We start from the raw sequence: 16130 nt of genomic DNA, 5'->3' as shown, positions 1-16130 counted from the left end.
GAAGAAAAACAAATCAACGAAACAAGACATGCAGAAAAGCTTCTGTGTTGCACTACTTCCAGTCAACAGCACCATCTTTGTTTTTTATTTATCAGTCAGTTCTCATGAATAAACAATACTACATGTGAATAGGCTGAAACGTAGCAGCTAATAAGAAATAATGAATTCATCATGTATTTTGTTTCCAAGAGGAAAGCTAGGAAGACAATTAATTTCCCTTTGTTTCCAAAGTCATTTGATTCAAATGATTTTCATACACAGCCATATCATTCCACAAGTTTGCATTACAAGATGCATTTGAATGCAGGCAAGTCAACAAGACAGTCCATTCCACTTGCACAAGAAATGAAATTCTGAGCACTACTTACAGTTTAAGAACCTTCTGAGGTCATTTCTGCATAGCCTAATTCCAGAAACTGTTATGGAGTTGGACAGACATGCAATTGTGCACATCAAGTTAAGGATTTCTAATCAAGACTTACTGTGATATTGCTTTTCAAACAATCAAGAGTAACACATACATTTATGTCCATGCTCAAGATTTTAACAGCACAGTGAAATGTATGATTTTATGATAAACTCAAAAAAATCTTACTCTGTAATTGTGAAGAAGTCCATGAGTTCAGATTTCGTAGCCTTGTTCCAGTAAGTAAACAACGCATCTAGGAAAATGAAAAATATGAAAAACAAGACAAAGGCAGTAAGCACAAAAAAGCATTAAGTGGAGAGTTAGAAAGTTGTCCTTGGTTTTCAGATAATTAGGATCTCAATAAAAATGGCTTGTGAGGTTACACAAGATATTAAGTCATGCGCATAAATCCAATCCATCATTACATATTTTTTAAAAATAGGTGGAATTACCTACCTTCTGACATACTTCTCAAGATATGAAGGAAACACATAAGCAGACTCTTGATCTCTGCTTGGTCAAGTTTGTCATATCGAACTACAGAACTTCCTAAAGTGCTGCTCTGTTGGTTCTGAAAAGAAAATAAACAGTTTGGCTGAAAGTTTCCTAAACTGATAATAAACTAAAATGTTTTAAATTGCCTTATTAATTCCTGAAACAGAAAAAGGATCTCAGAACGGAGACAAAAATGTTTTATGTAGAGATAGGCCTCTAAAACACACACAGTACACATAAGTATAGAAATCAAACCTCTTTACTTTTGTTTTTCATTTCCTTCTTTGCACAAATTTTCTCCCAAGGAGGATGAATAAGAGAAGTTACCTAGCAGTGACTGCAAACTGAGGCTTGCCCTTTTTGCTTAGTGTAAATACTTTAAAAATTACACGCTGTTAGGCAACACATACATCCTCCTTTGCTTTTGAAGATTTTACGTTGAACTGCAGGCAGAACTGACTCCACGCAATTCTACTGGAAAGCGAAGAATCCCAAGGGAAACATACAGGTATGGAAATAATATGCATTCTGCATCTACTGATAAATAATCTGCCTTTGCCTTAAAAAACAAACAAACAAACAAACAAAAAAACCCTTTCCTCCCTTTGTAAAGACCCTACACTTGTGAGAAGCCAATCTACAATACTCATTACTAAAGGAAATCCCAAAATCTGTCCAAAAAGAAAAAACAAACTAACAAAAAAAAAAACCCACATGACAGCTTGACAACTTTCAAAATTTACTGCATAAAGGGCTACAAAGAGAAAAAAAGTAGAACTGAGAATATAGAAAGAGAGCTTTAGGCAATGACCTATTTGTAAAACAATCATTTTTACACAATCAAGTGTTATAAAATCCTCAGTATGAAGCTGAATGTTCATTTAAAGGATATATTCCACCTTCTTCATTGCCAATTCCTCCCTTCCAATACGAGGCTACTTATCCCAATGAAAGATGAACCGGCCATTTAAACTATTTTCTGGAGAGTTAATGTTCTGATATAATTGATCTGTGCAACAGTTTCTACATAGCAGCTTAATAACGTTGGACTCATTAACTTTTTAAGGCCACATACCAGCATAAGAGGTAATCCTTTATATCAACATTAGAAAAACAAAAACAAAAATGAAAATAAAAACATAGACTTGTGGGAGAGCACTTGGTTTCTCAAACTGAGTTCCAATACCTCAAGGGCAGAATAGTCCTTCCAGGAACACTCCTCACTGAAAGCAAGAGAAATGCTAATCCATGACACTTTGCACAGGCATCAATTGACTACTGAATGTTGACTACTGATGTTCCATGTTCCTAAAACAATCGATGCAGTCTCTCACATACTAGCCATTGTATGCAGTGAAACCACATGACGTTATAATAATACTAGAAAGAAATTACTTCAGTTTAGAAGGAAGTAGACACCTGCATAAACCTGAACACTCCTGATTCTAAAGGTCCCACAAATTGTTCACTTTAAATAAATACAGAATCTCTAGTGAATAAGGAAGTACTACTGTATCGTTATATGCAAACCGAAATGGAGCAGGCAATTAATGGCTGACAGAACAGAAACCAGTTTTCGAGTTTTCTGTAATTTTGATACTGTTTAGAGATAGAACTCCCTCTAAAAGTTGAAAATGTACACAGTTAAAACAAGTTTTAACTCAGTAGCATACAAAGAAAGGCCATATTAAAATAGAAATAGTTTCTAGTGAATTCTTTTTCCACAAGGCTAGTTCTACAGGTTATTCTGAATGAAAATTAAGATGAAACCAAGCAATGAGCAAAAATTTGAAAATACATGCAATGAACAGCTGATCTAACAGAAACTTTGGAAAGCAATGACTAAGAAGCCAGAATTAAGTATTTTTCACGCAAGAAATTAACAGCATGCAAAACATGAACTCTCTATTACCTAAATTGGCAGATCAGAAGAGAATTTTCAAAGGATTTTGGCTCCTTTGAAAACCCTTTTAGAGAAAACACTGCACGTTAGTAATTAACAACATAAAAACTAAGTAATGAATGACAGTATTGCCATTTTAGCAACAGCAGGTGTCCAAGGCATTTCTGTCAAACAATGTCAAAGAAAACATATTTATATTAAGAAATACATGACTCAGATTTTGCTAATAGGTAAACTAATGGATAGTTCTGACTTAACTAAATTACATAAATGAACTATTACAGGTTTGGTACGTGGTTGCTTTGCACGTATTTGCCTTGAGATTCAACTGTTGCAAAAGAAGTGGCAAAACTATTGATCACACACACTTCACTCAGAAGCTTAACTATACCAAGCACAAAAACCAAATACTTCTTGTAACTGAAGGGAGAAAGCAGCATGCATAATTTTCTCTGGCAAAACTGGAATTGTCAGAAGCGAAAAATCCATAGTAACACGGTTTTTCTTTGCAGGGTGAGAATTTTCTTCTTCTCCTCCATTAGGACGCATAGCATGAGCAGAGTGCCTTCTGAGAAGCTTCTCTCTCTGCCACACGAAGGCATGTCAGGGTCAAGGGAAAAAGTTATCGTGTTGTGACATGCACAACAAGATCTAAGAAAATGAAACGTGATCAGCATAAATACAAGCTCTATAAAGACACGACTGAATAACTCACAGCTACCAGAACCAAAACTCCTACTTTGTAACAGGTTCCAAGTGAAATGCTTTAGAAAAGTCAAACTAATATAAGTCACTTAAGAGAATTCACAGTAATTGATTTTAAAAATGCTTGTATTACATATATTGTGTGTTGAACAGATAGAGTGATGACCTCCACAAAATCTCGCATAACCAGAGTTCAGTTCTCACAGGCAACATTTAATGCTCTTAACCTCATACCCTTATCTAAAGGGAAAAAAACAAGTGCTTGCTCACGTTTCTAAATTGAAAATCAGATTGCATTTTCTGCAGAACAGCTTAATAAAAACACTGTTAGAACAGCTCATACGACATGTGTTTCTCAAAAGAAGAAGATAAAATAAAAACTTCTGAAAACACTGCTCTGAAGTTAATCTTGAAAGCCCAGTCCCAGCAGAGATAACAAAAGTTAACTTGAAATTTCAGGAGTACACTTCAGTGGGTATTTTTGTTGTTGTTGTTTCTGAGGGGTTTTTTTGTTTGCTTGTTTACCTTGTCAAGAGAATTGCTTTTGTCACTGTGTCTTTCAGGAAGACTGTTTCCTGAGTCTGTACTTATAAGAGAGCCTCTTGAGTCAGCATTCCTCACACAATTAATATTCGGAGTTGAAGTGGTATATGGAGAAGCTAAACAAAACAAAATGTAAAAATCTCAAACAATGCATATACTGTAAAAAGTCACTCTACAGACCAACCTCTAAGCCCCCTATATATATATATTATATATTATAATATATATATATATATATATATATATAGAATCACCAAGGTTGGAAAAGACCTAAAAGATCATCCAGTCCAACCGTTCACCTATCCCCAATAGCTCCCAAAAAAAAGGAATTTGTCTTCTTAAAAAATAGGACAATTACTACTAGTAACAAAAGAAAACTTCTTCCTTTTTTAGGTTTTTTTGTTTGGTTTGTTTTTTTTTTTTGTTTTTTTTAAGTGCTTACCAATGCCAGAGATAACACCAAACAGATCTTTAGGAAGGTTATTATCCAATGTGTTTACTGCTTTTTGTGGTGTTACCAGCTGATTTGCAGTCGGCAAATTTAGCCCATCATCCTTTCCACTCTGCTTGGAAAAAAAAAAAAGGAATAAAGGAAGATATGATTATTGTTTTCCAACATTATGGGTATAGTTAGTAATACATACTTTATTTTCTAATGCGGGGTTTACTATATAGAATGACAGAATCATTACAGCTAGAAAAGACCTCTAAGATCACCTAGTCCAACTGTCAATGCATCATCACCATTCCCACTAAACCATGTTACCTGTGTTCCACATCTCCACGTGTTGTGAACACCTCCAGGGACGGTGACTTCACCACTTCCCTTGGGCAGCCTGTTCCAATGCCTCACCACTCTTTCAGAGAAGAAATGCTTTCTAATATTAACTGAACCTCCTCAGGCACAACTTGAGGCCATTACCTCACAGCCTATCAGTGTGATCTGGGAGAAGAGGCCAACCCCCCACCTCGCCACAACCTCCTTTCATTTCACTGCAGGGAGCAATAAGGTCTACCCTGAGCCTTCTCTTCTCCAGACTGAACACCCCCAGTTTCCTCAGCTGCTCCTCATAAGACTTGTGCTTCAGACCCTCACCAGCTTTGCTGTCCTTCTCTGGACACACTCCAGTGCTGCACTGTCCTTCTTGCAATGAGGGGCCCAAAACTGAGCACAGTTCTCTAAGTGCAGCCTCACCAGTGCCAAGAACAGGGAAATGACCACCTTCCTGCTGCTGCTGACTGCTCTATTTCTGATACAAGCCAAGAAAACATTGGCCTTCTTGGCCACTTGGGTACACTGCTGGTTCTCGTTTAGCTGTCAACTAACACCTCCAGATCCTTTTCCTCTGCACATCTTTCCTGCCACTCTACGCCAATCCTGTAGCATTGCCTGTAGTCACTGTGACCAAAGTAGAGGACCCATCACTGTTACTCCAGTCTGTCCAGATCCCTCTGTAGGGCCTTCCTACCCTAACGCTGATCAACACTTTCTCCCAACTCAAGACCTTCGCTGATACCAAGGTCAGGCTGACAGGATGCCACATGGATGCCACATTCACTAGCCTCCAGTTGTCTGGAACCTCTCCGGTTGATGAGGAATGTTGATAAATGATCCAAAGGGGCTTGGCCAGCTCTCAGTACCCTCAGGGGGATCCTATTCAGCCCACACACTTGATGGAATAGCAGGCTGCTGTTTCCCCTCCAACTATGGAGGGTTTATTCTGCTCTCTATCCCTGACTTCCAGTTCAGGGACATGCATACTCTGTGGATAACTGTTCTGACTACTAAAGACAGAAGCAAAGAAGGTTTTAAGAACCTCAGCCTTTTCCTCATCCTTGGTGGTAATGTCCCTAGTTGCATCCAATAAAGAATGGACATCTTCCTTGCCCCTTCTTTTGTTGTTCATTAATTTGTAAAAGCACTTTTTTTTTTTATTATTTTTAATCTTTCACAATGGCAGACTAAGCCCCTGCTGAGCTTTCGCATTTCTTATGTTCTCTCTGCATATCCTAGTAACATCCATGTACTGTTCTAGAGTTGTCTGCCACTTCATCCAATGATAGTAAACTCTCTTTTTCCTGGAGTCTTAGCAAAAACTGTTCAGCAGGCTGGTCTTCTCCTACACTGGCTTGTTTTAACACCACATGGGGACAGCCTTCCACTGTGTGTTCTTGAGGAATGTCGAGCTTTTGTGGCACCCTTTCCCCTTCAGGACTAACTCCCAAGGGATTCTCCCAGCCCATTCTGAAGCTCAAAGTCTGCCCTCTGGAAATCCAAGGCAGCAGTTTTGCTGACTTCCCTCCTAACTTCACCAGTAACAGAGAAATCAATTATTTCTTGGCCACTATGTCCAAGTCAGCTTTCAAGTCAGTCATGACCACCATGACTCTCACCATTCCTTCTCTGCTTGTAAACAGTAGGCCTAATGGGGTCCTTCCCCTAGTAGGCTGTGTCAGGAAGTTATCTTTCGCCCACTCCAGGAACCGCCTGGAATATATTTCTTTCTTACTTAATTTCTATTATCTATGCTCAAAAAGCAAGGAACGATAGGTTCAGATACTTCCACAAGTCTGAGATAGCCTCTAACTTAAAAGATCTCAGCAAATACTGGAAAAAATGAGTATTCCATAGAATTGAGTATTGCACTGTAATACAGACAATTTCAAAAGACCTAGATTATTTTTATTTTAAACACCCAATTTTTTGTGTTGTTGGAAAGGCACTGTAAGTTTCTTTCTCTTTCTTAACTGGCAAATGGTGCTCAGCAAAATACGGAAAAAATAAAAATAAACTCTTTAATTATTAAATCTCAGATTCAGTAATTGTGTACAACAATAGCATTTCAATATTCTCCTGTTTAATTTTGGGTTTTTTTCTTTGGTTGGCTTTTTTTTGTTTGTTTGTTTTTGACACTTCAACAACACTACTCCTTCAACTTTTGTTAGAGCAGACAAAAAGACGCACGAGGTCTAATCCTGTGCGGTCTATAGTTGTTAATAGAATGATAGAAACATACACCAGAGATACAGAAATAGTAAGATGCTAGATAATATTAAAATCAAATGACACTAGAAACATACTGTGCTAGTCTGAGGCTTGACATTCTACAAAAACCTTCACAGGTTCAACTGAAGAGCAAGTTATGATGCATTTATTGAATGTAGCCAACTATGATGTCAGGCATAACTTAGCTGGACCAGAGGAAGGGCAATCAAAATCATAAAATGTAACTAAAAATTTTAATGTAGTATAAAGGACAGAAAACAAACTCCAAGAATTCTGAAATTTATGGAACTTTTTCCTGAAAGTATGTATTATTTTATATACATGTTAGCAAGAAATTATGATGAAAATAATCAGAATATCAAATAGAAATGGTCACTCACATTACTGGAAGGATTAACAGGAAATGGAGACACATCTTTAACATTGATTCGTTGGACATTTTCTATAAGCAATCCAAAGAGTGGCAAGTACATAGTGGCTATTCGTGCTTGATGGACCTAAAAACAGTTTGCAAAGAACGTTTAATAAATATTTGTTAAGCCAGAGTTCACACTTATAACTTCCTGAGTGGAAAAGTAATGGTCATCTCTGTATTCACTATAGTTTTATCAACACATTTTATTTATTGTTTCAATATAACACAGAGAAAACCTACAGTAATATGATTTCAGCTAAGACTAACCAAGTAATCCTACGACAGCTTTATAAACTCATGACAGCATTTTTCTTATGCTCACTTTACCAGTAGTAGATGATGTATAGACAGTTGTCAAGTATTAAGAGTAGCACTTAATGAAATTAAGAGCTTTAAAAATAGTCGTTATATGTCTAAATGTAATGGTTACCAAAATATATCAAAAACAGCTATCAAAATATAATAAATAAATGTAATTATTCTAAAGAGATGCCTTGTGGTCCTCTTTGGTAAAAGTAATGGGGCCTGCAAATTGTTTTTCCTACAAACACCACACATTTTCATCACAGATGCAGTCTGAACTCAAACAACATGGCTGCAAATTAATAGGTTTTGTGAAAGAAGAAAAAATTCTCTGAAAGTGTGCACACAGTATTTACCATTTTGTACCACTAACACAGAAATATACTTACCCTGGAAGCATATCTATCATCAAAAGAATGCTTTATCATCAAATTCTTGAGCACACTAATAGCAATCTGACGCACTTCTCTGAACTCTTGCAATGCATTTCCCACCTCCCTTAGAAGCAGCCCCACTAAGAAGTGATTCTTACAGAACTCATCTGTTAATGAATAATCCAGCTGAAGGTCTGAAAATAAAGCAGAAATTCCATGTAAAGAATGGTATAATTTAAATAATATATCAATTAACCTAAGGCTGAACACAAAAGTTATTGACAAATTCATGTTCAGACATTTGTATATGTCATAAATATTCACATACACCCAGTTAACCACGTAATTATGCATTAAACAACTGCAATTTATATTCAATCAGTAGAAAATAGAGAAGTATAAGCATATGGAAAAAAATTATATATATACACATATTCAAATTATGTATTCTTAAAGTACTGTCCAATATGCAAGATCTTCCTTCTAAGCTTATCATGACCAGTGCCTTATAGCTACATATTAAACTTAGATCTACATTCGTTCACTGAAAAGGCACCCAGGGCATAAAGGCTATGAATATCCTATTCTTCAGGAATTTCTTTGTGGGGTAGAAGAATTTAGATTTTATTCTGCAGTTCAGTCCCAAGTTAGTAAGCTTCTAAGGCTACAAGCCAAACATGGATTAAATAGTTTGAGATTTCTGTATTGCAGTTTTGACTTCCTTCTTCATTATCTATCTTCCAAAAACACTGATTATGAATATAGGTGATAAAGCCTGCTAACATCTGTGATCTTAATTAATTCATATTTTCTAAGAAAATAATCCCCCAAATTTGCTGCGGATACTAAAAGCTGTAAGAGACAACACGTGCCTCATACATTTTAACTGAAGCAATTTCTTCTCACTTTACATAGAAGAATGTGAAAATATTTAAATAAATTAGCTTAGAAATATGTAAATTATAAGTGCAATAATATAGTAGGTATTTTTTTCCAACTTCAACCAGAAGTACTACTTTTCCAAAAATATTTACATATTTAGTGTCAATTGCAACAGAATTGGGATTAAAGAACATTTTATTGAAGAACTTTTTCACTCAAATCATTACAATGCAATTTTATATCACAAAGTATTTAATATCTGTCAACAACTATAAATGTACACTAAGTCACATATAGAGATAAGTATATATTATATAGACATATAGAGACATACAGAAAACCAACAAAGCAGATCTGACAGAGTAAAGTCAAACTGCTACACTTTAGAAGTATTTTATGAAATCAAATAATCCATCTATTTTACGCAGTTAATTGAGAACGTAAGAGAAACTCTCCCAGTATAGAAATCATGAAATCAGAAAGCACAGGCTTTCTACAGTCCTTCTTAAAATGCACACAAGAACCATTCACATCACCCGAGAGCTCTTTTGCTTGGGATACCAAAACAGGGCCAGAAAGATTTCAAATAAAGGTCTTTTATTCTGGCCAAAATCCTAGATCACCAGGGAACAGGATTTTACATAATCTTTTACTGTGTATTCAGAACTACTATTTTCTCTAGATTTGCAGCTCCATTAGGAATAAAAGAAAAAAGTCAAAGACAAACACAAGCTCTGTGCTGCTGTCTAGCTCTTACTCCCAAATCTTGTTCTATTACTTTGATAAAAATTTAATTACGACTCAAAACTTAACATCAGAACGGGAAAGAGAGACAAGAGTTAAAAACATACTTTATCATATCTTTTAATGAGCAGGTGCTTTGTATAGATTGTTCTACCTAAACTATTCTCTTAGTTTAAAGGAAGAGATTAAAACTTTAGGCTTCCATTTAAAACAGTGACATCTAAGAAACACAACATACATGTCTTTAAAAGAATTTACCTTGGTATCTCTGAACTCTGCCTTTTCCAAATGGCATTGGTAGATTCAAAGGTATGTAGTGCTCATGATTACAAACTACACGGAGAAATTCAAATTTGAATTCAAAAAGTGTCTGCAAAAATAAAGTATAAATTAAACAACTGATGCAGTAATTTGATTAAGATTATAAAATTAGCTTTCTTACACGAGAGTGATTTCTCGCAGTCTTCCACTGCAAGGAATTAGATAACTGTCAATGTTCTGTAGCTCATCAAAATGTACTTTCAGAACAATTCATACTTGACAGTTGGGTATGTTCTAATTACATCCTACTATGTCCAAATTTACTTGGACATATAGCATATTATAACATATTACACGCTGATTTAAGAGAAGTTTGCTTTCTCAGAAGAAATCCTTTGTACCACTGATACATGTTCTTCCCACTACAGGAAACTGATAGAAACTTATCAGAAATCAAAGATCACATCAAATGCTTCCAACTTCTGCCTTTTGCATTCATGCTAAAAATTCCTGCTTAGTGTTGCCCACTCTCCTCTCCCTTTTTCTAGAGGGCAGTACATATTCTAGAGTAGTATACATGCTCTACGGTGGTCAAGTTGTAGCTGGAAATAGGAATTAAAATTCGAAAAAATGATTCCATGGAAAAAGAAAATCATATAGGCATAGCGTAGAAATTTCTAAGAAACATGCTTAAATGTAGCTAGACATAAATCTAAAGCCTTAATGTAGGACTCTACCCATATGCAACAAGCAACTCTTAAAACTATTTTGTTTAAAAGCAGAATACCTTTGGATCTCCTGGTGCAAAGCAGCTGATGTAATTATTGATTTGCTTGAAAACAAAACCTCTATCCATAAAAGTAAAACACCTCTGGGGAAAAAAAAAGCAAACAAAAAAAAAAAAGCAAACAAGATAGAAATGATTAAATGTTGCTTCAGTATCCACTTACTATATTTCTGTATTTTACTAGTTAATTTTCTGAACACACTATTGATATTTCAGTCAGTTTGCATGTAAAAAAACAAAACAAACTAAGTACATATATACACAGACACATACCAAATTTTTCTTAGAATTCAGAATGTAAACAAATTAAAAATAAAAGAGCTGTTAGAAGATAAGAAATCTATCTTGGCATAAACAAAAATGACATGGCACTAGCAGCTGTATCTATCATTTTATTTCCCATCCTTTTTTCTTCCTCATAGTTTTTATTGGTTGAAAAAAGAAAGACACTGTAAACCAGTCTGTATAAAATATGTGTAAATAAAACATAACCCAGTGCATGAAGATTTTGTTGGATTAGAGAGTAACAAGGTGATATTTGAATGGGGAAAACAAAACAAGAAATAAAATTTTGATAAAATACAAACTCATTAAAATCAAACTTCTGAACAGATGGCTGTTTCAATATAGAAGGCAAATCATACTTCAGTGCATTTTAGCCTGACTGTGGAATTAAACTTCAAAAGCATTATGCACACTCAGTTCTATGAAAGTTGACTTTAAAATTCTTTAAACTCCATGGTGAAACAGTAGTATAGAAAAAGTAAACACAAAACCCAAGACACTCATGCACCTACTTTTATGAAGGCAGCAAGGCTATGGTTTGCATTTTTTGAAGCCTCTGGATTGTCTCTGTACTTCTGAGTAATGTGTGGCATTAACATATTGACAACGGTTTCAACTGCATGATGGAAGGAAGCTGAAAACCTCTGGTTTCGTAACAACTAGTAAAAAAAAATTCAGACATGCACTTAATATGGCTTATAATGATAAAATACATCAGAAAACTTACTTAAGGTAAGATAAAAAATACCTGACAAGGGAGGAAGAATGAAAGTTTCAAATTTTTTTTTTGTCATTATAAAAGAACATTTTCATTAAATTCAAGATCTTCCTGAGCCATTTTAAACTGAGGGGGGAAAAAAGTTCACTTGGTTGAATGAAAATATTGTGTTATTAAAAATTCAAACAAGCAAATCTTTTCTGTTTGATGGAAAAACCATATGCATACAAGTTTGTAAGCGTTAAGTATTAGTATTGTTCTATACTAAAATACTTCTGATAAAAGAAGCTAAGAATAAATGGGAATCTCAGAGTTTTGCCTGTTTTCCTTTCCAAAGCAGTACCAGCTTACTCATGCACAGTAATTGCATTTTAAGACTCCCTTTTCTGTCATGAAAAAGATTTTGCTGTTCTGCAACTATATTTTTTGTAACTCCTGCGGACTTCAGCCACTATGAAAATTTTCATTCGTGATTTTTTTCTTTCTCTTTCTCATCAGCCACTTCAAATCTCAGCTCTCCAAGCTTCAGCATCTTACTCCCTACGTTTCTAAGTTTCCGCTCAGAATTGTTTTCCCTTGCTTTTAAGTTTTTTAGCTTCAATTGGCTTAACAGATTTCTTCTACATTCATGATCTACTTGTTTCTGGTGACTGTGCACATTATATTTATCAATGATTTTATCAACTGGTATTGCTCATTGAGTTCTCTTCAGCACTTTGCCACTGTAGACCCTCTTTTTTTCACCACATCTTATAGTCTTCACTCAACTGCATTTTGTCTAAAGGCTCTTAATGACTGGTGGGGTGGGGCTGAAGGAGAAGCTGGCTTACACAAAAACTTTTAACTGTACAGTCATTCTGCCTTTTCTTTATGAAAACTGTCAAATAAAAATATCCAAGTGCTTTGAATACTTTGTTACTTGTATACTTTTCTGAACTAAACTGAAAGCAACACTCCTAGGCAGAACAAGACATGCTTAAAGAACAAGAACTACATAAATCAACAATTATACAATTTGCTCTTTGTGTCTGAACTGTGCTCCAAAGTCTCTGGTCCTATCTGTTTGAAAAATTAGATTGCTAAATGTTAAGGCTGAAAAGATCCCTGTATAAATATCAACAGCATTCATGAATGATATAACATTTACAAATTAAATATTTCCAGTGGTAGGTATGCTAGTCAATCGATATTTTTGTAAGTCAGCTTTTACTGGACAGTATTTCTTTCTAAATATCATAAAAATCTTGCTATAGAAATAATTTTGCTACACCTGTAAGTGCAGCATTTTATCCAATCTCCTAAGCAGGAAATACCAGAATAGGTTCTGTTTGTTAGTTTAGCCAATAGGACAAAAAAAAAAAAGCTAGTACAATAATGTTTGGTATTTTGAGGAGCTCTAAAACAAGAAGTGATGTCTGGAAATGAGAATACTTGAAACAAGAGGTGAGCTCTGTTCTTTTTCTTTCACATCACAGAGAAGATGACAGTGAGGTTAGTTCTTAAAAGATGTGAAATTTTTTTTAACATCTAATGTGGAGAAAACGACAAAAATCCACCATGAAGTTCACTCCAGCAGGTGTTTTTTTTTTTTTTTTAGCAATGAACCTTATTTCATAGTACTGCAGGTGAGGAATGAGAAAGAACAGTGGATGCCCCATCCCTGGAGGCATTCAAAGCCAGGCTGGATGTGGCTCTGGGCAGCCTGGTCTGGTGGTTGGTGACCCTGCACATAGCAGAAAAGTTGAAACTAGATGATCATTGTGGTCTTTTTCAACCCAGGCCATTTTATGATTCTATGATTGATTCTATGATTCTATGAACAGCAGTTCAGAGCAGTATACAGGAGTGCACTAGAATCTAAAAAGTGCATGTTAAGAGAATTTGTTCCTATTGAAGTGTTGAACTTGAATTTGAGTTGGGGCAATCCCAGATATGTCTGCAGACTTGGAGAAGTCATTGAGAGCAGTCCTGTGGAGAACAACTTGGGAGCAGTGGCGTACTTGCAGCCTGGAAGGCCAACAGTATCCTGGGTTGCATCAAAAGAAGGGTGGCCAGCAGGGCCAAAGGGAGGTGGTTGTCCCTCTTTACTCTGCCCTTGTGAGCTCCACTGTTATCTGGGCCTGAGAACCACAATACAAGAAAAATGTGAAGCTGCTGGAGCGGGTCCAGAAAAGGTCCACAAAGACGATCATAGGGCTGGAGCATCTCTCCTACGAATAACGTCTTATGAAGTTGAGCTTGTTTAGCTTGGAGAAGAGAAGGTTCCAGAGAGATCTCATTGCGACCTTCCAGTATTTAAAGAGAGCTTATAAACGGGAGGGAGATCAACTTCTTACATAAGCAGGTAGAGATAGGACAACTGAAATGGTTTTAAACAAATGGAGAGAAATAGATTAAATATTTCACTATGAGGGTGGTGAGGCACAGGAACCAATCCAGTTGCCTAGTGTGCAGCAACCCTGCCCATGGCCAGGGAGCTGGAACTTCATGATTTCTTAAGCCTTCCAAGCCATTCTGTGATTCTGTGATACAGAATAGAAACAATCTGAATCTAAATGAAGTTCAATAGTAAACTGGTACAGCAAGGATTGTAAACAAATATCAAATGGAAAAATATTTTCCAGTATCAAGTTTAGTTAGTTTGTTTTAAATTAAGTATGATTACTATACACTTCTACAGCAACGTCTAAAAGTCCTAATTAAAAAATACAACAACGTTTTGGTAGTTTCAGTGCTGTATACGAAAATCTCTATAGCAGTCTCTATAGCACCATCTCAGATTTACATCTATAGAACCTACTAAAATCTATGAAATCACTGTGCTTCTTTATAGAATGAAGACTCTTAAAAAGTGAAAAGTGCCATCAGTACTTGGATCGCATTTTTGTGGTCTACCTAATTCTTTCTGGCAATGTGGAATCATAAATAAAATGAATCAGCAGTCAGTACTTTGAAAATTCATGTTTTCTCATGAGCAATATTTGCTCAGTCTGCCTTATTTATGATCATGCTGTACCAAATAATCAAATCTATGTATCTATGGCATCTGTTGCTGACATACTGTTCCTTTACCAATTTGTTTTCCCCAAAATGAAAATCTTGTTAAATTGGATTTGTTCCTTAGATACATGTGCTGGTGCTCTCCAAATATAATTTGTTTGTAGGATCACATGGGTCAGTAAAGGTTCATCAGCTTTGAGCAGATGAGTCACTTGTGGAAGAAATAAATAACAACAAAACTTTTAGTAATGTGAACTCTCATCAATGGTAGCCATGGCAGCTCACCATGTAAGAGATGCAGATTAATGGAGAGAATGCTAAAACCATGGACATCGGTCCAGTCATTCTGAGAAGTGAGTTGCATTTCTTTTCTATTTGTTTACACAGATTCCTCCTTTAAAAAAGATTATATTCTACCATACTTATTTTATCTACCATCTGATTTCAATTTAAAAATAGAATCATTCTTGAAAGAAATTTGTAATTAAATTAAGGGAATGGGTTTTCATGAGAACAAGTTAGTGGTTTCTCTGTAGCTTTTTTCAAACCAGTGTGCTGTTGCCAAACTTGTGAAGATTTGTGTAGGTCTGTTGGTATCAGGAAAAATTATATAAATTCTGTTTAGTACACTATGTCATTGTTTTTCCAGAATATTATGTACCAAACCCAGCATATGTCCTCTAGATAAACAAGCTTCACACATCATGTTTCAAAAAGCTTTCCCAGCTACACCACATTATGTAATTAGAAAAATCACATCTGCTCCAAGTTGAATATAAAAAGTACTGACAGGACTGCCAGGTAAGTAACCCCTGAAAAACCTTGCATTTTTCATTTCATTTTTTATGCAAGTGGGAAGACTAGAAGGATAATGTTCACCTTTGTATGGAGAAAATTTGTTTGGCTAAAGCTGTTAGAGTTGAAGCTGGCCAACAGTGTGGGAGACCATAAAAAAGATTGGTTTTTTTTTTTTTTTTCCTAAAAAAACAAAAAACAAAACAAAAAAAAAAAAACAGAAGGAGGACCAGAGAGAACCCTGGTCTGTTACTTGATGAGAATGGTCACTTTTTAAGCAGGGACACAGAGCTAACTGATGTCATTGTGAGACCTCCCAACTATTTTCCAGCAGTCTTGCAAATCTGGAGAGGTCCCAGTTGACTGGAAGCTGGCAAATGCTGTTCCAATTTTCAAGAAAGGGAAGATGATCCTAGTAATTATAGGCCTGTCAGTCTCACTTCAGTGTCTGGTAAAATTATGGAGAAAATTACTCTGGGAGTTCTTGAAAAACACCTGAAGAAC

At 35.7% G+C, this 16130-nt stretch overlaps 1 protein-coding gene across 11 annotated transcripts in view; it reads right to left on the bottom strand.

The window, feature by feature from the left end:
- LOC125687867 (dedicator of cytokinesis protein 9) overlaps positions 1-16130 on the bottom strand; it is a 121243-nt gene that overhangs the window by 29168 nt on the left and 75945 nt on the right. For all 11 annotated transcript variants that reach the window (XM_048933163.1, XM_048933155.1, XM_048933158.1 and 8 more), the window contains exons 28-36: positions 11626-11772; positions 10829-10912; positions 10039-10150; positions 8170-8348; positions 7443-7559; positions 4498-4618; positions 4038-4171; positions 866-980; positions 596-662 (exon numbers count right to left, since the gene is read on the bottom strand). In XM_048933163.1, coding sequence (XP_048789120.1) covers positions 596-662; positions 866-980; positions 4038-4171; positions 4498-4618; positions 7443-7559; positions 8170-8348; positions 10039-10150; positions 10829-10912; positions 11626-11772 — 1076 coding nt within the window. The remainder of the gene's footprint in view (positions 1-595; positions 663-865; positions 981-4037; positions 4172-4497; positions 4619-7442; positions 7560-8169; positions 8349-10038; positions 10151-10828; positions 10913-11625; positions 11773-16130) is intronic.

The sequence above is a fragment of the Lagopus muta genome, chromosome 1, assembly GCF_023343835.1.
Source record: "Lagopus muta isolate bLagMut1 chromosome 1, bLagMut1 primary, whole genome shotgun sequence".
Lineage (NCBI taxonomy): Eukaryota > Metazoa > Chordata > Aves > Galliformes > Phasianidae > Lagopus > Lagopus muta.
This window is presented reverse-complemented; position numbering and strand designations above follow the sequence as displayed.